This window comes from Pristiophorus japonicus, chromosome 3 (genome assembly GCF_044704955.1).
Source record: "Pristiophorus japonicus isolate sPriJap1 chromosome 3, sPriJap1.hap1, whole genome shotgun sequence".
Lineage (NCBI taxonomy): Eukaryota > Metazoa > Chordata > Chondrichthyes > Pristiophoridae > Pristiophorus > Pristiophorus japonicus.
This window is the reverse complement of record NC_091979.1, coordinates 1,119,314-1,140,847: the sequence shown is the minus strand read 5'-3', so window position 1 is coordinate 1,140,847 and position 21,534 is coordinate 1,119,314. Positions and strand designations below refer to the sequence as shown.

Below are 21,534 nucleotides of genomic sequence, written 5' to 3'. Positions count from 1 at the left end.
AGTGGGTAAATAGAAGATTGGAAAATTTTAAACGACAGCAAAGAATGACTAAGAAAGCAATAAAGAAAGGAAAGATAGATTACGAAGGTAAACTTGCGCAAAACATAAAAACAGATCGTAAAAGCTTTTACAGATATATAAAACGGAAAAGAGTGACGAAAGTAAATGTTGGTCCCTTAGAAGATGAGAAGGGGCATTTAATAATGGGAAATGTGGAAATGGCTGAGACCTTATACAGTTATTTTGCTTTGGTCTTCACAGTGGAAGACACAAAAACCATGCCAAAAATTGCTGGTCACAGGAATGTGGGAAGGGAGGACCTTGAGATAATCACTATCACTAGGGGGGTAGTGCTGGACAGGCTAATGGGACTCAAGATAGACAAGTCCCCTGGTCCTGATGAAATGCATCCCAGGGTATTAAAAGAGATGGCGGAAGTTATAGCAGATGCATTTGTTATAATCTGCCAAAATTCTCTGGACTCTGGGGAGGTGCCAGCGGATTGGAAAGCAGCTAATGTAACGCCTCTGTTTAAAAAATGGGGCAGACAAAAGACAGGTAACTATAAGCCGGTTAGTTTAACATCTGTAGTGGGGAAAATGCTTGAAACTATCATTAAGGAAGAAATAGTGGGACATCTGGATAGGAATAATGCAATCAAGCAGACGCAGCATGGATTCATGAAGGGGAAATCATGTTTAACTAATTTAATGGAATTCTTTGAGGATATAACGAGCATGGTGGATGGAGGTGTACCGATGGATGTGGTGTATTTAGATTTCCAAAAGGCATTCGATAAGGTGCCACACAAAAGGTTACTGCAGAAGATAAAGGTACGCGGAGTCAGAGGAAATGTATTAGCATGGATAGAGAATTGGCTGGCTAACAGAAAGCAGAGAGTTGGGATAAATGGGTCCTTTTCGGGTTGGAAATCGGTGGTTAGTGGTGTGCCACAGGGATCGGTGCTGGGACCACAACTGTTTACAATATAAATAGATGACCTGGAAGAGGGGACAGAGTGTAGTGTAACAAAATTTGCAGATGACACAAAGATTAATGGGAAAGCGGGTTGTGTAGAGGACACAGAGAGGCTGCAAAGAGATTTCGATAGGTTAAGCGAATGGGCTAAGGTTTGGCAGATGGAATACAATGTCGAAAAGTGTGAGGTCATCCACCTTGGAAAAAAAAACAGTAAAAGGGAATATTATTTGAATGGGGAGAAATTACAACATGCTGCGGTGCAGAGGGACCTGGGGGTCCTTGTGCATGAATCCCAAAAAGTTAGTTTGCAGGTGCAGCAGGTAATCAGGAAGGCGAATGGAATGTTGGCCTTCATTGCGAGAGGGATGTGTAAGGGGTGGTTTGCAGGGGGTCAGCTTTCCCTTCTGACCTTATATGAGTGGTTCCGAATCGCTCCCACACCCTTGGTTCTAGACACTGGAATTATGAAGGGACTGTGACAGACTTGGACAGACAATTGGTTTCAAGGTAGGAAGCAGGTATGGCTTTATTGTGTTTAAAAAGAAGTCAAAGACACACCTTTAATAACACACACAGACCAATACACACTGAGGGGTACAACACATTGAATAAAATGTCAAATTGCAGCCTGTAGGGAAAAGAATACAGCTTAAACTCTAAATGGGGTAAAGAGGAGAATGCAGATACATTTACACAAGTTATCCCAGCCTCCCTCCCCCAATTCCCCTAACTAACTAAGTTATAGCTCTGTGGGTTCAGGGGCCATGCTCACCAATCCCCTTTAGACAGTTGTCGGTGAATCGCGGTTTCGGGGTTCGCTGCACTTGGCCTTCTAGGCGAGCCGTACCCCGGTCAGAGGAGAGGACTTCGGACTGCGTAGTCTTCGGTTGGGGTGCGTCCGTTGATGCGGTAAGTTGCGTTTTGGATGTATGGGGTAAGTACCCACTTTCTTTGGTTAGGAATAGTTTAGTTAGTCCCTTTTGGTAATTTCTCAGCCGTTGGTCGTTCCGAAGTAGATTGTAGAATGGAAATAAGTGTTGATTCTTCGGTTTTTGCTGAGTTGGTTTTGGTTGGTCGTTTCGTTGGTTGTGATGGCCCGGGTTGTCAATTTGCTTGCTGACAACCTTCCATTTCGTGGGCCTCGTGCTCGGTCGGTCCTTGATGATTTCTTGTAGATTACTTCACTACTCCATTTCTTCACTCCCCACCTCCGGCTGCTTGTGTCTGTCTGTGTCCTGCTGTTCGAGTCTGTGTCCTGCTTTCTGTGTTCTGTTCCTTGGTAAAACTGGGAATAGATATACCCACAAAAGGCTTCCTTATCTCCCACCAAATCTAGCCCAGCTAACTGAAACTTGATTAAGTGGTTTTAATCTGGCGTTAATAGGCTTTTCGAAGTTGATGAGCTCTTCATTGTGCTAGTCTGGCCTGAGCCAGATATTTCTATGCCTGTTGAAAAGGTGTTGGAATATGTATGTGGCATTTGGGCCCTCTGGGTGTGGTGGATAAACATTTCTTCCATCGTTGATTGTTTAAATGCTAATGTTTTCAAGGGGCAAGTTTCGAGGGTATACAGTTCCCAGACAATTTGATTAGTTCCAATGTCCAAACTGGCCCTTTAGATATTGACCCCACCCCTTTTCTTGCAGACCCAACATACACCTTTTAAAAATCCCAAATTCGATTAAAGTTCGTAGTTTCTTCCATGTGCACTTTAGGATTTCAAACTTTCTGGTAGATAGTTCCAAATTAAATTCCCTTTTCTATGAGTCCAAACACTGGGGGGGGGGCAGTCTCCATGAATGCATCCCCTTTTATCCCCTGCAGGCCTTGTCTGCCACTATTAAGTTAGCAGTCTCGTTGCATAAGTTCGACACCAGCCTCGAAAAGTGGGATCCCGAAACATCGGCGAAAGGAATCTCTAAAACCCAGAAGGACAGCATCACAACAGCAAACAGGCTGTCAAAACGACTATTGGAAAGTTGTGGGCCATCGCGACCAACCCGACAGTCAACTGGAACCAACCCGACAAAACCGAAGAAAAACCGAAGATTTTTCCACTCTACAAGCTGGTCCTACGCTACCAAGGGGCACAGACTACAGAACGTGGACAACAAAGGCCAACCCCAGGGACAACTAAGGCGAACCCTGGAGTTGGAACTGTCAAAAAGGGGATTGGTGAGCATAGCCCCTGAACCCCCCAGAGCTATAACTTCGTTCGTTAGGGGAATTGGGAGGAGGGAGGCTGGGATAACTTGTGTAAATGTATCTGCATTCGCCTCTTTACCCCATTTAGAGTTTAAGCTGTATTCTTTTCCCCACAGACTGCAATTAGACAATTTATTCAATGTGTTGTACCCCTCAGTGTGTATTGGTCTGTGTGTGTTATTAAAGGTGTGCCTTTTACTTCTTTTTAAACACAATAAAGCCATACCTGCTTCCTACCTTGAAACCAATTGTCTGTCCAAGTCTGTCACAGTCCTTCATAATTCCAGTGTCTAGAACCAAGGGTGTGGGAGCGATTCGGAACCGCTCATATAAGGTCAGAAGGGAAAGCTGACCTCCTGCAAACCACCCCTTACAGATGGAGTACAAAAGCAGGGAGGTCCTGCTGCAACTGTATAGGGTATTGGTGAGGCCGCACCTGGAGTACTGCGAGCAGTTTTGGTCACCTTTCTTAAGGAAGGATATACTAGCTTTGGAGGGGGTACAGAGACGATTCACTCGGCTGATTTCAGAGATGAGGGGGTTACCTTATGATAATCGATTGAGTAGACTGGGTCTTTACTCGTTGGAGTTCAGAAGGATGAGGAGTGATCTTATAGAAACATTTAAAATAATGAAAGGGATAAACAAGATAGAGGCAGAGAGGTTGTTTCCACTGGTCGGGGAGACTAGAACTAGGGGGCACAGCCTCAAAATACGGGGGAGCCAATTTAAAACCGAGTTGAGAAGGAATTTCTTCTCCCAGAGGGTTGTGAATCTGTGGAATTCTCTGCCCAAGGAAGCAGTTGAGGCTAGCTCATTGAATGTATTCAAATCACAGATAGATAGATTTTTAACCAATAAGGGAATTAAGGGTTACGGGGAGCGGGCGAGTAAGTGGAGCTGAGTCCACGGCCAGATCAGCCATGATCTTGTTGAATGGCGGAGCAGGCTCGAGGGGCTAGATGGCCTACTCCTGTTCCTAATTCTTATGTTCTTATGTTATGTATCCTACATATCCTACTATTACAAGGTGTGCCACCAGAGGGCACCGCAGTAGGAGACTTGTAGGTTACCTGTACAGGTGTGCCAGGCCTAGTACAAAAGGCGGGCCACCAGGTGTGATCCTCACTCTGGAGTTATCAATAAAGGACTACGGTCACTACAGTTCAAGTGCAACACATTGCCTCGTGGAGTCATTATCGGAGCATCTAAAGACATAAGACACACCTTCTCATGTTTAAGGTTCTGTCCGCTGATACGAGGAATGTTTATCAGAGAATTTGCTTGCTCATTGTTCATTTCTCTTCTGCTGTGCAGTTAGTGATCCCTCTGACCACGCAGGATGATTTGGATAAAGCCATCGAACTCCTGGATCGCAGTGTGCACATGAAGAGCCTAAAAATTCTACTGGTGCTTCAATCAAACAACCAGGTATGTAGAGTGAGCAGAATGGAGACTGGGGTACAGGTGTATAGTGGTACAGTATGGGGGGAATGGGGGTACAGGGGTACAGCGTGGTGGGGAATGGGGGTACAGGGGTACAGTGGGGGATACGGGGTACAGTGTGTGGTACAGGGTACAGTGTGGGGGAATGGGGGTACAGTGGTAGTGTGGGGTACAGGGGTACAGTGTGGGGGTACAGGGGTACAGCGAGAGGGAATGGAGACTGGGGTACAGGTGTACAGTATGGGGGAATGGAGACTGGGGTGTGGATGTACAGTGTGGGGGAATGGAGGTACAGGGGTACAGTGTGGGGGAAATGGAGACTGGGGTATGGATGTAAAGTGTGGGGGGAATGGGGGGTACGGGTGAACAGTGTGAGGGAATGGGGCTACAGGGGCACAGTGCGGGGGAAATGGAGACTGGGGTATGGATGTAAAGTGTGGGGGAATGGGGGTACAGGGGTATAGTGTGGGAGACTGGGGGTACAGGGGTACAGTGTGGGGGAATGGGGGTACAGGGGTACAGTGTGGGGGAATGGAGACTGGGGTACATGTGTACATCGTGGGGGAATGGGTCTAAGGATAAGGGGTAAGCCATTTAGGACCGAGATGCGGAGGAACTTCTTCACCCAGAGAGTGGTGAACCTGTGGAATTCTCTACCACAGAAAGTTGTTGAGGCCAATTCACTAAATATATTCAAAAAGGAGTTAGATGAGGTCCTTACTGCTAGGGGGATCAAGGGGTATGGCGAGAAAGCAGGAATGGGGTACTGAAGTTGAATGTTCAGCCATGAACTCATTGAATGGCGGTGCAGGCTAGAAGGGCCGAATGGCCTACTCCTGCACCTATTTTCTATGTTTCTATGTTTCTACAGTGTGGGGGTGGAGACTGGGGTAAAGGTGTAGAGTGGGGGGAGGGGGAATGGGGATGCAGGTGTACAATGTGGGGGGAATAGAGACGGGTGCAGGGGTACAACGGGGGGGGGGGGGTACGGGGTACAATATGGGGAAAATTGGGGTACAGGGGTACGGTGTGCGCGGGGTGGAGACTGGAATGCAGTGTGGCGTGAATGGGGGTACAGGCGTGCAGTGTGGGGGAATGGGTGGTACAGAGATACAGTGTGGTGGAATGGGGGTTACAGGGGTACAGTGTGCGGAGAATGGGCGTACTGGGGTGAATGGGGGTACAGTGGTACAGTGTGGGAGAATGGGGCTACATGGATACAGTGTGGGGTGAAAGGGGGTACAGGGGTACAGTGTGGGGAGAATGGAGAATGGAGAACAGTGTGGGGGGATGGGGGTACAGTGGGGAGGGAAAGGGGGTACACGGGTGCAGCGTGGGGGGGATGGAGACTGGGGTACAGGAGTGCAGTGTGGAGGGAATGGAGACTGGGGTACAGTGTGGGGGGAATGGAGACTGGGGTACAGTGTGGGGGAATGGAGACAGGGGTACAGTGTGGGGGGAATGGAGACTGGGGTACAGTGCGGGGGGAATGGAGACTGGGGTACAGTGCGGGGGGAATGGAGACTGGGGTACAGTGTGGGGGAAATGGAGACTGGGGTACAGGGGTACATTGTGGGGGAATGGAGACTGGGGTACAGGGGTACAGTGTGGGGGAATGGAAACTGGGGTACAGGGGTACAGTGTGGGGGAATGGAGACTAGGGTACAGTGTGGGGAAATGGAGACTGGGGTATCGTGTGGGGGGGAATGGAGACTGGGGTACAGTGTGCGAGAATGGAGACTGGGGTACAGGGGGACAGTGTGGGGGAATGGAGACTGGGGTACAGCGAGGGGGAATGGAGACTGGGGTACAGTGTGGGGGAATGGAGACTGGGGTACAGGGGTACAGTGTGGGGGAATTGAGACTGGGGTACAGCGAGGGGGAATGGAGACTGGGGTACAGTGTGGTGGGAATGGAGACTGGGGTACAGCGAGGGGGAATGGAGACTGGGGTACAGGGGTACAGTGTGGGGGAATGGAGACTGGGGTACAGGGGGTACAGTGTCGGGGAATGTAGACTGGGGTACAGTGGATGGGGAATGGAGACTGGGGTGCAGTGGAGGGGAATGGAGACTGGGGTACAGGGGTACAGTGTGGGGGAATGGAGACTGGGGTACAATGTGGGGGGAATGGAGACTGGGGTACAATGTGGGGGGAATGGAGACTGGGGTATAGTGTGGGGGAATGGAGACTGGGATACAGTGGAGGGGAATGGAGACTGGGGTACAGGGGTACAGTATGGGGGGAATGGAGACTGGGGTACAGTGTGGGGGAATGGAGACTGAGGTACAGGGGTACAGTGGTGGGGAATGGAGACTGGGGTACAGGGGTACAGTGTGGGGGAATGGAGACTGGGGTATAGGGGTACAGTATGGGGGGAATGGAGACTGGGGTACAGTGTGGGGGAATGGAGACTGGGGTACAGTGTGGGGGAATGGAGACTGGGGTACAGTGGAGGGGAATGGAGACTGGGGTACAGGGGTACAGTGGTGGGGAATGGAGACTGGGGTATAGGGGTACAGTATGGGGGGAATGGAGACTGGGGTACAGTGTGGGGGAATGGAGACTGGGGTACAGTGTGGGGGAATGGAGACTGGGGTACAGTGTGGGGGAATGGAGACTGGGGTACAGTGTGGGGGAATGGAGACTGGGGTACAGTGTGGGGGAATGGAGACTGGGGTACAGTGTGGGGGAATGGAGACGGGTACAGTGTGGGGGAATGGAGACTGGGGTACAGTGTGGGGAATGGAGACTGGGGTACAGTGTGGGGGAATGGAGACTGGGGTACAGTGTGGGGGAATGGAGACTGGGGTACAGTGTGGGGGAATGGAGACTGGGGTACAGTGTGGGGGAATGGAGACTGGGGTACAGTGTGGGGGAATGGAGACTGGGGTACAGTGTGGGGGAATGGAGACTGGGGTACAGTGTGGGGGAATGGAGACTGGGGTACAGTGTGGGGGAATGGAGACTGGGGTACAGTGTGGGGGAATGGAGACTGGGGTACAGTGTGGGGGAATGGAGACTGGGGTACAGTGTGGGGGAATGGAGACTGGGGTACAGTGTGGGGGAATGGAGACTGGGGTACAGTGTGGGGGAATGGAGACTGGGGTACAGTGTGGGGGAATGGAGACTGGGGTACAGTGTGGGTCGGAGGGAACGTCGGTTGGACATGAGGTTGCCTGGGCCTTTTGGCCTTTGGTGATTTGCTGTGTTCTCTGGGCTGGGTCTGACCACCTGATTTCCTGCCTCCTCGGCTGTAATGGAGCTGCCCACTGCACTGTGAGACAGTGAGCCACGGTCACTCAGGCTGCGCAAATGCTCACTCTCTCGTCTTCGCTTCACGCTCGTTGTCCTGTTCAGGCGGGGCAACTTACAAACAGACAATTGTAAACACGGGTGTCACTGTGTGCCACAGATTGTGAGTTTATGATCAGTCCCAAGCAGTCACCTTTTTCAGTTGACAGTAGTGAAATAAATGTTGTCCTTAACATTGCGAGCCTGATTAGTAAATGTCTAGCACCTGGGGTGTGACCTGAAAGCCTTTGTTACTTTACCGTTCACCACACAATAAATAGTAGGACACTGAGAAGTGTAGAGGAACAAAGAGACCTGGGAGTGCAGGTCCACAGATCCCTGAAGGTAGCAGGCCAGGTAGATAAGGTGGTTAAGAAGGCATACGGAATACTTGCCTTTATTAGTCGAGGCATAGAATACAAGAGCAGGGAGGTTATGCTTGAACTGTATAAAACACTGGTTAGGCCACAGCTGGAGTACTGCGTGCAGTTCTGGTCACCACATTACAGGAAAGTTGTGATTGCACTGGAGAGGGTGCAGAGAAGATTTACCAGGATGTTTCCAGGACTGGAGAATTTTAGCTATGAGGAAAGATTGGATAGGCTGGAGTTGTTTTCTTTGGAACAGAGGAGGTTGAGGGGAGACCTTATTAAGGCCCCTTATAAAATTATGAGGGGCCTGGATAGAGTGGATAGGAAGGATCTATTTCCTTTAACAACCAGGGGGCATAGATTAGAAGGATTTAAGAGGATTTGATGGGAAATATTTTCACCCAGAGGGTGGTGGGGGTCTGAAACTCATGGCCTAAAAAGGTGGTAGAGGCAGAAACCCTCACCACATTTAAACAGTATTTGGATGTGCACTTGAAGTGCCGTAACCTACAGGGCTATGGACCGAGAGCGGGAAAGTGGGATTAGGCTGGGTAGCTCTTGGTCGGCCGGCGCAGACACGATGGGCCGAATGGCCTCCACCCTATTGTGGTATAAATTTCTATGATTCTATGATGAGAGTAGTCTATTAAAGCAGCTACAGCATTGTGTGACAGGTCGAGGCAAAGAGAAGTTGTCCTCCAGGAAATGGCCAACTATCCAGTGTTGAAGAAGGGCTTTGTGCAGTGTTGCTTCAATTGGTGGAGTTGACCATGGTGCAGTAACTGCAGTAATGCTCCATTGTGGTGCAGCCGAAACGAGACTGATTGTGCAGCAGTTATGGTCATAAGAAAAAAAATAAGACTTGCATTTATATAGCATCTTTCCTGACCTCAGGGTGTCCCAAATCGCTTTACAGTCAATGAAGTGGGGTCACTCTAATGTAGGATACGTGGCAAACAAATAGCGCACAGCAAGCTCCCACAAAGATCAATGAGATAAATGACCAAATAATCTGTTTTTGGTGGTGTTGGTTGAGTGATAAATATTGGCCAGGCCTTTGAAACAGTGCTATGGGATATTTTATATTCACCTGAGAGGGCAAACAGGGCCTTGGTTTAACGTCTCATCCGAAAGACAGCAACTCCGACAGTGCAGCGCTCCCTCACTATGGAGTGTCAGTCTGGATTGTGTGCTCAAGCCTCTGGAGTGGGACTCGAGCCCACAACGTTCTGACTCAGAGGCGAGAGTACTACCCACTGAGCCAAGGCTGACACTTGGAAAGATCTCACTGCTGCAACCCTCCGATGTAAGGGGAGAACTGTACTGGGGGAGAGCTGTACTGGGGGAGAGCTGTACTGGGGGAGAGCTGTACTGGGGGAGAGCTGTACTGGGGGAGAGCTGTACTGGGGGAGAGCTGTACTGGGGGAGTGATGTACTGGGGGAAAGCTGTACTGGGGCAGTGATGTACTGGGGGAGTGATGTACTGGGGCAGTGATGTACTGGGGCAGTGATGTACTGGGGCAGTGATGTACTGGGGCAGTGATGTACTGGGGGAGTGATGTACTGGGGGAGTGATGTACTGGGGGAGAGCTGTACTGGGGGAGAGCTGTACTGGGGGAGTGATGTACTGGGGGAGTGATGTACTGGGGGAAAGCTGTACTGGGGGAGTGATGTACTGGGGAAGTGATGTCCTGGGGGAGTGATGTCCTGGGGGAGTGATGTCCTGGGGGAGTGATGTCCTGGGGGAGTGATGTCCTGGGGGAGAGCTGTACTGGGGGAGTGACGTACTGGGGGAGAGACGTACTGGGGGAGAGACGTACTGGCGGAGTGATGTACTGGGGCAGTGCTGTACTGGGGGAGAGCTGTACTGGGGGAGTGATGTACTGGGGGAGAGCTGTACTGGGGGAGAGCTGTACTGGGGGAGAGCTGTGATGTACTGGGGGAGTGATGTACTGGGGCAGTGATGTACTGGGGGAGTGATGTACTGGGGGAGTGATGTACTGGGGGAGAGCTGTACTGGGGGAGAGCTGTGATGTACTGGGGGAGTGATGTACTGGGGCAGTGATGTACTGGGGCAGTGATGTACTGGGGCAGTGATGTACTGGGGGAGTGATGTACTGGGGGAGTGATGTACTGGGGGAGAGCTGTACTGGGGGAGAGCTGTACTGGGGGAGAGCTGTGATGTACTGGGGGAGAGCTGTACTGGGGGAGAGCTGTACTGGGGGAGAGCTGTACTGGGGCAGTGCTGTACTGGGGGAGAGCTGTACTGGGGGAGTGATGTACTGGGGGAGAGCTGTACTGGGGGAGAGCTGTGATGTACTGGGGGAGTGATGTACTGGGGCAGTGATGTACTGGGGCAGTGATGTACTGGGGCAGTGATGTACTGGGGGAGAGCTGTACTGGGGGAGAGCTGTACTGGGGGAGAGCTGTACTGGGGGAGAGCTGTACTGGGGGAGTGATGTACTGGGGGAAAGCTGTACTGGGGCAGTGATGTACTGGGGGAGTGATGTACTGGGGCAGTGATGTACTGGGGCAGTGATGTACTGGGGCAGTGATGTACTGGGGGAGTGATGTACTGGGGGAGTGATGTACTGGGGGAGAGCTGTACTGGGGGAGAGCTGTACTGGGGGAGTGATGTACTGGGGGAGTGATGTACTGGGGGAAAGCTGTACTGGGGGAGTGATGTACTGGGGAAGTGATGTCCTGGGGGAGTGATGTCCTGGGGGAGTGATGTCCTGGGGGAGTGATGTCCTGGGGGAGAGCTGTACTGGGGGAGTGACGTACTGGGGGAGAGACGTACTGGGGGAGAGACGTACTGGCGGAGTGATGTACTGGGGGAGAGCTGTACTGGGGGAGAGCTGTACTGGGGGAGAGCTGTACTGGGGCAGTGCTGTACTGGGGGAGAGCTGTACTGGGGGAGTGATGTACTGGGGGAGAGCTGTACTGGGGGAGAGCTGTACTGGGGGAGAGCTGTGATGTACTGGGGGAGTGATGTACTGGGGCAGTGATGTACTGGGGCAGTGATGTACTGGGGCAGTGATGTACTGGGGGAGTGATGTACTGGGGGAGAGCTGTACTGGGGGAGAGCTGTACTGGGGGAGTGATGTACTGGGGGAAAGCTGTACTGGGGGAGTGATGTACTGGGGAAGTGATGTCCTGGGGGAGTGATGTCCTGGGGGAGTGATGTCCTGGGGGAGTGATGTCCTGGGGGAGTGATGTCCTGGGGGAGAGCTGTACTGGGGGAGTGACGTACTGGGGGAGAGACGTACTGGGGGAGAGACGTACTGGGGGAGAGCTGTACTGGGGGAGAGCTGTACTGGGGGAGAGCTGTACTGGGGCAGTGCTGTACTGGGGGAGAGCTGTACTGGGGGAGAGCTGTACTGGGGGAGAGCTGTACTGGGGGAGAGCTGTACTGGGGGAGTGATGTACTGGGGGAGAGCTGTACTGGGGGAGAGCTGTACTGGGGGAGAGCTGTACTGGGGGAGAGCTGTACTGGGGGAGAGCTGTACTGGGGGAGAGCTGTACTGGGGGAGAGCTGTACTGGGGGAGAGCTGTACTGGGGGAGTGATGTACTGGGGGAGAGCTGTACTGGGGGAGAGCTGTACTGGGGGAGAGCTGTACTGGGGGAGAGCTGTACTGGGGGAGTGATGTACTGGGGGAGTGCTGTACTGGGGGAGTGATGTACTGGGGGAGAGCTGTTCTGGGGGAGTGATGTACTGGGGGAGTGCTGTACTGGGGCAGTGATGTACTGGGGGAGTGATGTACTGGGGGAGTGATGTACTGGGGGAGTGATGTACTGGGGCAGTGATGTACTGGGGGAGTGATGAACTGGGGGAGTGATGTACTGGGGGAGAGCTGTATTGGGGCAGTGATGTACTGGGGGAGTGATGTACTGGGGGAGTGATGTACTGGGGGAGAGCTGTTCTGGGGGAGTGATGTACTGGGGGAGTGCTGTACTGGGGCAGTGATGTACTGGGGGAGTGATGTACTGGGGCAGTGATGTACTGGGGGAGTGATGAACTGTGGGAGTGATGTACTGGGGGAGAGCTGTATTGGGGCAGTGATGTACTGGGGGAGTGATGAACTGGGGGAGTGATGTACTGGGGGAGAGCTGTATTGGGGCAGTGATAGAAACATAGAAACATAGAAAATAGGTGCAGGAGTAGGCCATTCGGCCCTTCTAGCCTGCACCGCCATTCAATGAGTTCATGGCTGAACTGGGGGAGAGCTGTACTGGGGCAGTGATGTACTGGGGGAGCGAAGTACTGGGGGATCCCATCCACTGGTAGAATTCTCTGTGCCTCAGCACAAATTTAACGAGCGGCAGGAAATGGGAGTGTTTACAATCATTGTTTGGAGACCAGACAGACGGTACCAAGCTTCCTCAGACATGAAGGAGCCCTTGTTTACACAGTCTGCAGCGAGCTCCCTCATGGGTTTTCCCCACACACAACATTCGTAAGGCAGAAAATCCCTGGTGCAGGTGAGAGGCAATGTTCCGCCAGAAAAGGAGACAGAGAAGCCGGGACAGAAGATTATATTCTCAAGGTACCTTTGCATATGAGGATGGCATTGAGCCAGGCTCAGTGAGTCAACTTTATTTCTGTGCTACAGAAATTAGCTGAGGGTTTTGCAGCAGTGCCCAAGCATCTGAGGTTAACATTACCCGTACGGCCAAACTTTTACTGCTTTCCGCTCAGGACAGCCTTCCCACCACAGCCATCCAATGCGCTCCGACAATCTTACAGGGCTGGAGGAGGCCATTTGGCCCATCGTGCCTGTGGTGGCTCTGTGACAGAGCTACCATATAGTCCCACTCCTCCGCTCGTTTCCCACAGCCCTGCAAATCTTTATTTTTTAAGTATTTATCAAATTCCATTTTGAAAGTTTCTATTTAGGTGTCAGCTGTGGCTCAGTGGGTAGCACTCTCGCGTCTGAGTCAAAAGGTCACGTGTTCATGTCCCACTCCAGGGATTTCAGCACAAAGGTCTAGGCTGACACTCCAGTGCAGTACTGAGGGAGCGCCGCACTGTCGGAGGGTCAGTACTGAGGGAATGCTGCACTGTCGGAGGGGCAGTACTGAGGGAGCGCCGCACTGTCGGAGGGTCAGTACTGAGGGAGCGCCGCACTGTCGGAGGGTCAGTACTGAGGGAGTGCTGCACTGTCAGAGGGGCGGTACTGAAGGAGTGCTGCACTGTCGCAGGGGCAGTACTGAAGGAGCGCCGCACTGTCGGAGGGGCAGTACTGAGGGAGCGCTGCACTGTCGCAGGGGCAGTACTGAAGGAGCGCCGCACTGAGGGAGTGCTGCACTGTCGCAGGGGCAGTACTGAAGGAGCGCTGCACTGTCGCAGGGGCAGTACTGAGGTAGTTCTGCACTGTCGGAGGTGCCGTCTTTTGGATGAGATGTTAAACCAAGACCCGTCTGCTCTCTCAAGTGGAATTAAAAGATCTCATGGCACTATTTTGAAGAAGAGCAGGGGAGTTCTCCCTTGTGGCCAATATTTATCCGAAGTAACTATTTGTACTGCATTTTTCTTTGACAGACAGGCGTCCGCCCAGCCCCGCCCCGCCCCCTCCCAGCCCCGTATCATTCCCTCCACGTGGTGCCGAGAAGCAGGACCTGAGGCCCGAGACTCCTCTGATTCCCTCATCAGCGCGCTCCCTGTGGCGTGGGCCCGATAGTAAGCGAGGTTTGGGGAGGGGAGAGAGAGGGAGGCTGGTGGGGGAGAGAGTGAGAGAGGCTGGGGGGGGTGAGGGAGAGAGAGGCTGGGGGGGGTGAGGGAGAGAGAGGCTGGGGGGGGTGAGGGAGAGAGAGGCTGGGGGGGGTGAGGGAGAGAGAGGCTGGGGGGAGGGAGAGAGAGGCTGGGGGGAGAGAGTGAGAGAGGCTCGTGGCGGGGGGAGGGGAGAGAGAGAGAGGCTGGTGGGGGAGAGAGTGAGAGAGGCTGGCGGGGGGGTTGAGGAGAGAGAGGCTGGGGGCGAGGAGGGGGAGAGAGGCTGGGGGAGGGGAGAGAGAGAGAGGCTGGGGGGAGAGAGTGAGAGAGGCTCGTGTGGGAGGGAGAGAGAGGCTGGGTGGGGTGAGGGAGAGAGAGGCTGGGGGGAGGGAGAGAGAGGCTGGGGGGTGGGAGAGAGAGAGAGGCTGGGGGGAGAGAGTGAGAGAGGCTCGTGTGGGAGGGAGAGAGAGGCTGGGTGGGGTGAGGGAGAGAGAGGCTGGGGGGAGGGAGAGAGAGGCTGGGGGGTGGGTGGGGAGAGAGGCTCGTGGGGGAGGGTAGAGAGAGAGAGGCTGGGGGCGAGAAGGGGGAGAGAGGCTGGGGGAGGGGAGAGAGAGAGAGGCTGGGAGGAGAGAGTGAGAGAGGCTGGGGAGGAAGGGAGAGAGAGGCTGAGGGGGGGAGGGAGAGAGAGGCTGGGGTGGGGAGGGAGAGAGAGGCTGGGGGGGTGGAGAGAGAGGCTGCGGGGGGGAGGGAGAGAGAGAGGCTGGGGCGGGGGGGAAGAAAGAGGCTGCGGTGGGGAGGGAGAGAGAGAGACTGGGGGAAGGGAGTGAGAGGCGCTCGTGGGGGAGGGAAAGAGAGGTTGGCGGGAGAGGGAGAGAGAGGCTGGAGGGGGGGAGGGAGAGAGAGGCTGGGGAGGGGCGGGGGAGAGAGAGAGCCTGCGGGGGGGAGGGAGCGAGAGAGGCGGGGCGGGGGGGGGGCGGATAGAGGCTGGGGGAGGGGAGAGAGAGAGAGGCTGGGGGGAGAGAGTGAGGCGCTCGTGGGGGAGGGAAAGAGAGGTTGGGGGGGAGGGAGAGAGAGGCTGGAGGGGGGGGAGGGAGAGAGAGGCTGGGTGGGGGGGGGAGAGAGGCTCGTGGGGGAGGGAGAGAGAGGCTGGGCGGAGAGAGTGACAGAGGCTGGGGTGGGGGGGAAGAGAGGCTGGGAGGGGCGCAGAGAGAGAGACTGTGGGATGGGGGGAGAGTGAGAGAGACTGGGGGAAGGCGGAGAGACACAGGCGAGGGAGGATACGGAGGGGAGAGATAGAACTCAGGGAAGACGGATCACATTCTACCAGCCCCCTTCGAGGGACACCGTTGGAGTGGATGAGATCCAGAAGTCACGACACTGTCCTTATTCACTTCATACCCAATAAACCTGTTAACAATCCATACACAATACCCCATCTATTGTGGGGGTGGGGGAAGGATGTATTTGGACTGGGGTAAGGCACTTTGGCTGGGGGAGGGATGTACTGGGACTGGGGTAAGGCACTTTGGCTGGGGGAGGGATGGACTGGGACTGGGATAAGGCACTTTGGCTGGGGGAGGGATGGACTGGGACTGGGATAAGGCACTTTGGTTGGGGGAGGGATGTACTGGGACTGGGGTAAGGCACTTTGGCTGGGGGAGGGATGGACTGGGACTGGGGTAAGGCACTTTGGCTGGGGGAGGGATGTACTGGGACTGGGGTAAGGCACTTTGGCTGGGGGAGGGATGGACTGGGACTGGGATAAGGCACTTTGGCTGGGGGAGGGATGGACTGGGACTGGGGTAAGGCACTTTGGCTGGGGGAGGGATGGACTGGGACTGGGGTAAGGCACTTTGGCTGGCCCTTGCTGCCTTCTGGAGAGCTCTGTCCTCTGTCACTTCAGGAAGTCAAAGTGGATCGAGTTACAATTTGTAAAGTCATTGAGACCTTGGGATGGGTGGTTCCAGTGACACAGTCCTGTGAAACTTCAGGGTGTGGCTTATCCTCCAAGGGGACCAATCATAGACAAAGGGTGGTGCATGTTGGCCATTTTGACAGTACAAATAAGCGCATCCATATTTATCCCTCAACCAATATCACTAAGAAACAGATTATCCGGTCATTATCACATTGCTGTGTGTGGGAGCTTGCTGTGCAGAAATTGGCTGCCACATTTCCCACATTACAACAGTGACTGCACTCCAAAAGTACTTCACTGGCTGTAAAGCGTTTTGAGGCGTCCGGTGGTCCTCAGGCATTCACAAAGCCCTCGACGAGACGGAAAGGCTATCCCAGACCTGTCGCCTAAAAGCCGGGCCTGTTGCTATCCTCAGTTGCAGGCAGGTTTCAGCAAAGCTGCTCGTAGGAATGAAGCAATCAAAAATTTTGCACTGCAGTCATCAATACTCACTCCAATATTCTGCGCAGTGGTGATCAACAGACTGATGCTCCAGGCAGTCTCAAGGGGGCAATGTACCTTCCAACAATTGTGGCGGTAATCTCCATCCTAAAGAAAGAAAAACTTGTATTTATATTGTGCCTTTTACATAACCCAAAGCACTTTATAGCCAATTAAGTACAATCGAAGTATATAGTCACTATTTTAATGTGGGAAACATGGCAGGCAATTTGCGCATAGCAAGGTCCCACAAACAGCGATGTGATAATGGCCAGATAATATATTTTTAGTGATGTTGATTGAGGGATAAATATTAGCCAGGACACCCGGGATAACTCCCCCGCTCTTCTTCGAAATAGTGCCATGGGATCTTTTACATCCACCTGAGAGAGCAGATGGACCCTCGGTTTAACGTCTCATCCGAAAGACGGCACCTCCAACAGTGCAGCACTCCCTCAGCACTGCACTGGAGTGTCGGCCTAGATTTTTGTGCTCAAGTGTCTGGAGTGGGACTTGAACCCACGACCTTCTGACTCAGAGGCGACACTAAGCCACGGCTGACATGGTGAAGAGCGAGACTGAACCAAAGATCAGTGAGTGTAACGGGAGTGAAGAAAGGAAATGGAGTTGAGCAGTTGTGTCGAGACTGCGGGCACTCTATAAATGGTCATTGTCGAGAGCTGTTGGTGCTCCATCTAAACCACCGTGTGGTCAAGGTCCCTGAGCACAGCACAGCTACAAAGTAATAAGCGATTGTCCACAGGCAGATGGAAAAAGGAAACCAATGTGGTGTTAGAGAGCAAGGAGACAGGCACACAAAGGCAGATGTTCAATAAGAGCATCTCGTGCATCGGGAGGGCACTTCAGCTCGGATCCCTGAAGTGGAGTGAGGTGGTTTGGGTGTGTGAGACCCCGATTGCAGACTAGATCCACCTCCATAATCAGAGGGCAGTGAACTGGAACTTCAGGGCACTGCTGTGAGTGAGATCATGGCAGCGGCAACAGTGGACTTGTGGTGGTACAAATTGAACAAAGGCTTCATGGCACTGAATGCACAACAGAAGATGCTGGATGGAAAGCTGGAGGGGTGGCGAAACGTGAGAGAACCTCACATCACAAAAGTTTCTGAAATAAATGAGCATTGGTATTTACAGAGGCAAAGGCGCGAATTGAAATGTGACTGTCAGCAGTGAGTGCTGTGGTCCAGCGGTGCACCCTTTGGCACTGACCCATGCCCTACGTCACCGGTGGGGTCAGTATGGCCTCTGCCTGCCAAATACCTGAGCTACTGTGTAACACGCAGGCAGCGATCCAGGCAATAGCAGGTGGGGAGTGTGGTGGATTAGATACTGTACATTCACCTCTTGGATTGGGATTCAAATCCTCGATTGATGGATGAACTGCCATAAGGGTTGTTGGTCAGTTCCTATTGGGCATTATCCCAAAGCTCCAAACTGCCCTGATTCTACAAGAATTGTCAATCTTGCTCAGCAGACCCACAGAATGGCTGGCAAAATATTGGACTGGTGCAGTGGGGGCAGAGTAGGCAGAGCTTTACTCAGCATCTGATCGATCGAGGCTGTCGCAGCTAGCTGATGGAAGTGTCCAACGTGCTCTGAGTCTCTCCTGTCTGATGGCTCACAAGGGTCCTGTGTGAATCATAGAATCATAGAAATTTACAGCACGGAAGGAAACCATTTTGTCCCATCGTGTCCATGCTGGCCGACAAAGAGCTATCCAGCCTAATCCCACTTTCCAGCTCTCGGTCCGTAGCCCTGTAGATTATAGCACTTCAAGTGCACATCCAAGTACTGTTTAAATGTGGTGAGGGTTTCCACCTCTACCACCCTTTCAGTGAGTTCCAGACCCCCACCACCCTCCGGTTGAAAACATTTCACCTCAAATCCCCTCTAAACCTCTCCCCAATTACTTTAAATCTATGCCCCCTGGTTGTTGACCCCCCTGCTAAGGGAAATAGCTCCTTCCTATCCACTCTATCCAGGCCCCTCAGAATGAAATGGGTTTGGACAGTCTCAGCCCAGTTTGAAGTGATTGTGGGCCAACAGTGCTAAACTGCTTCTAAATCATCACTAGCTGGACAATGTAGTTAGTGTGGAGGGGCGGGCAAAGTCCCAACTCGTGGAACTTGTCCCGAAAAGAAGAATTTCAGCTCCAAATCCCTGAAATCCCCCTGTACTAACATCCCTGGCCTTGAGTGCATTGTTGGCCCTTTACAAACCACGGCTTGACCCCTTTGCCAGGTCTGTTATCCAGACTGTTGGATCCAGGCAGGCCACATTGGCAGAGCGACCCTAGTCCATTTGCCTGCGGTGTATCTGTGCACACTGTGTATCTGTGTCGCTAATTTCTTAAATTTCGATTTGTTCATATTTCAAAATCTGATTTTCTCTTGTTGCCTAGGTAACAAATCTCAGCAGCGTGGAGGCATTTCAGACGCAGGATGACTTGGACAACAGCACAGTCTACGTGGGTGCAGAGAGGAAAAACAGGCTGCCTTTAAACGGTAAGCCCTGGTGTGTAATGTTAGCACAGGAGGTGATTCAGCCTATCATGGCTGTGCTGGAGCCATTCACAGTACTTTCCTTGTCCCCCATTCCCTTTCCTTTCCTTGTCTCCCATTCCCTTTCCTTGTCCCCCATTCCCTTTCCTTGTCCCCCATTCCCTTTCCTTGTCCCCCATTCCCTTTCCTTTCCTTGTCTCCCATTCCCTTTCCTTGTCCCCCATTCCCTTTCCTTTCCTATCCCAGTTCCTTTTTAATCGATGTTGTAGCCTCTGGCCAGTAGTCACTTGTAGTAAAGCATTACATGTTCGAAAGCTCCGTGAAAGATTTATTTTGCAATCATAGAATATTACAGCACAGAAGGAGGCCATTCGAAGAGCAATTGCGTTAGTCCCACTCCCCCCATCTTCGAGATCCACCTGAGAGGGCAGACTTTGGTTTAATGTCTCATCCGACAGTGCCGCACTCCCCCAGTACTGTACTGGAGTGTCAGCCTAGAGTTTTGTTCAAGTCTCTGGAGTGGGACTTAGTCAAATATAACCCACCCGTTACAGATCCATGCTGACCGACTGTCACTGATCAGCTTCTGGCTTTCGATGTTTGTTCCACATTGTGGTTTCTAGCAGTTTTCCCACTATCGAGGTCAGGCAGACAGTTTATAATTCCAGCCTTGGACAGGTGTATATCATTCCACACCCTTTGTTATAATTCCCATTTCCAATTATTGGGAGTGACTACTTCCTAGAATCAGAAACTTACAGCACAGAAGGAGACCATTTGGCCCACTGTGTCTGTGCCGGTTCTTGGAAAGAGCAGCCGTGCTTAGTCCCACGTTCCCGCTTTTTGTTCCTAACCCGGTAAGCTTCCCACCCTCAAACCTGCCCAACTCCCTCTTCAGATTATTGATGGAATCAGTTCCCACCAGCTGTTCAGGGAGTGTTGCAGATCCCCAGATCTCTGTGAGGGAAAACATTTCCCCCATCTCCCGCTACATCTTTCACCAATGGTTTTCAACCCCTGACCTCTGGTGATTGGCCCACTCGCCACAGGGAATATTTCTATCAAAACCTCTCATCATCTTCAAACCTCTATAGGTCACCTCAACCTTCTCTGTTCCAGGGAGAACAGTCTGAACTTTTCCAACCAGTCCCTCATCCTTTGGAACACCCTGGTAAACCTCCTCTGTATCCTTTCTAATGACTTACCTGAAGTGTGGGCCCAGAACGGCCCACAATACTTCAGCTGAGGCCTAACCAGTGATTTATAAAGTTCAAGCATGATCTTATTGTTTTTACGTTCTATCCCTCGATTAATAAACCCAAGTAACCCATATGCTTTTTGATCCACTTTCCCAACTTGCCCTGCCAGCTTTAAGGACTTGGCAGTTGAATATTTTCCCACCGTCGATGGCGTTGATTCCTTGTTGGGTTGCAGTTGTCCAGGTGACTCATTCTGCATGTGTGGGCCTAGACGGTGAATATTGGCACCTGTAGAATGGGGGGGGGGAGGGGGAATTACAACCAACCCCAAATGTGACCACACACAGCTTTACCAGCCAGGATAGCTTTCAGGAGCTATATTGAGAACCCGGCCAACTTTCTCTTTCCTGATCTATTCGCAATGAGGCCAGTTCTGCCCCGAACGCTGCCTTGTCTTTTATCAACAAATTCAACACAAGGTGGGGACTTTCCAGTTCTTAGCAATGTGGTTGGCATGGTGATGAGTAAGGAAGAGGAACTGAGGGAAATCTTTATTAGTCGGGAAATTGTGTTGGGGAAATTGATGGGATTGAAGGCCGATAAATCCCCAGGGCCTGATGGACTGCATCCTAGAGTACTTAAGGAGGTGGCCTTGGAAATAGCGGATGCATTGACAGTCATTTTCCAACATTCCATTGACTCTGGATCAGTTCCTATGGAGTGGAGGGTAGCCAATGTAACCCCACTTTTTAAAAAAGGAGGGAGAGAGAAAACAGGGAATTATAGACCGGTCAGCCTGACCTCAGTAGTGGGTAAAGTGATGGAATCAATTATTAAGGATGTCATAGCAGTGCATCTGGAAAATGGTGACATGATAGGTCCAAGTCAGCATGGATTTGTGAAAGGGAAATCATGCTTGACAAATCTTCTGGAATTTTTTGAGGATGTTTCCAGTAAAGTGGACAAGGGAGAACCAGTTGATGTGGTATATTTGGACTTTCAGAAGGCTTTCGACAAGGTCCCACACAAGAGATTAATGTGCAAAGTTAAAGCACATGGGATTGGGGGTAGTGTGCTGACGTGGATTGAGAACTGGTTGTCAGACAGGAAGCAAAGAGTAGGAGTAAACGGGTACTTTTCAGAATGGCAGGCAGTGACTAGTGGAGTGCCGCAAGGTTCTGTGCTGGGGCCCCAGCTGTTTACATTGTACATTAATGATTTAGACAAGGGGATTAAATGCAGTATCTCCAAATTTGCGGATGATACTAAGTTGGGTGGCAGTGTGAGCTGCGAGGAGGATGCTATTAGGCTGCAGAGTGACTTGGATAGGTTAGGTGAGTGGGCAAATGCATGGCAGATGAAGTATAATGTGGATAAATGTGAGGTTATCCACTTTGGTGGTAAAAACA

General features: G+C 52.0%; 1 protein-coding gene across 1 annotated transcript in view; it reads left to right on the top strand.

The window, feature by feature from the left end:
- map3k2 (mitogen-activated protein kinase kinase kinase 2) overlaps nt 1–21,534 on the top strand; it is a 213,076-nt gene that overhangs the window by 106,412 nt on the left and 85,130 nt on the right. The window contains exons 6-7 of the mRNA XM_070875119.1: nt 4,504–4,617; nt 18,827–18,929. Coding sequence (XP_070731220.1) covers nt 4,504–4,617; nt 18,827–18,929 — 217 coding nt within the window. The remainder of the gene's footprint in view (nt 1–4,503; nt 4,618–18,826; nt 18,930–21,534) is intronic.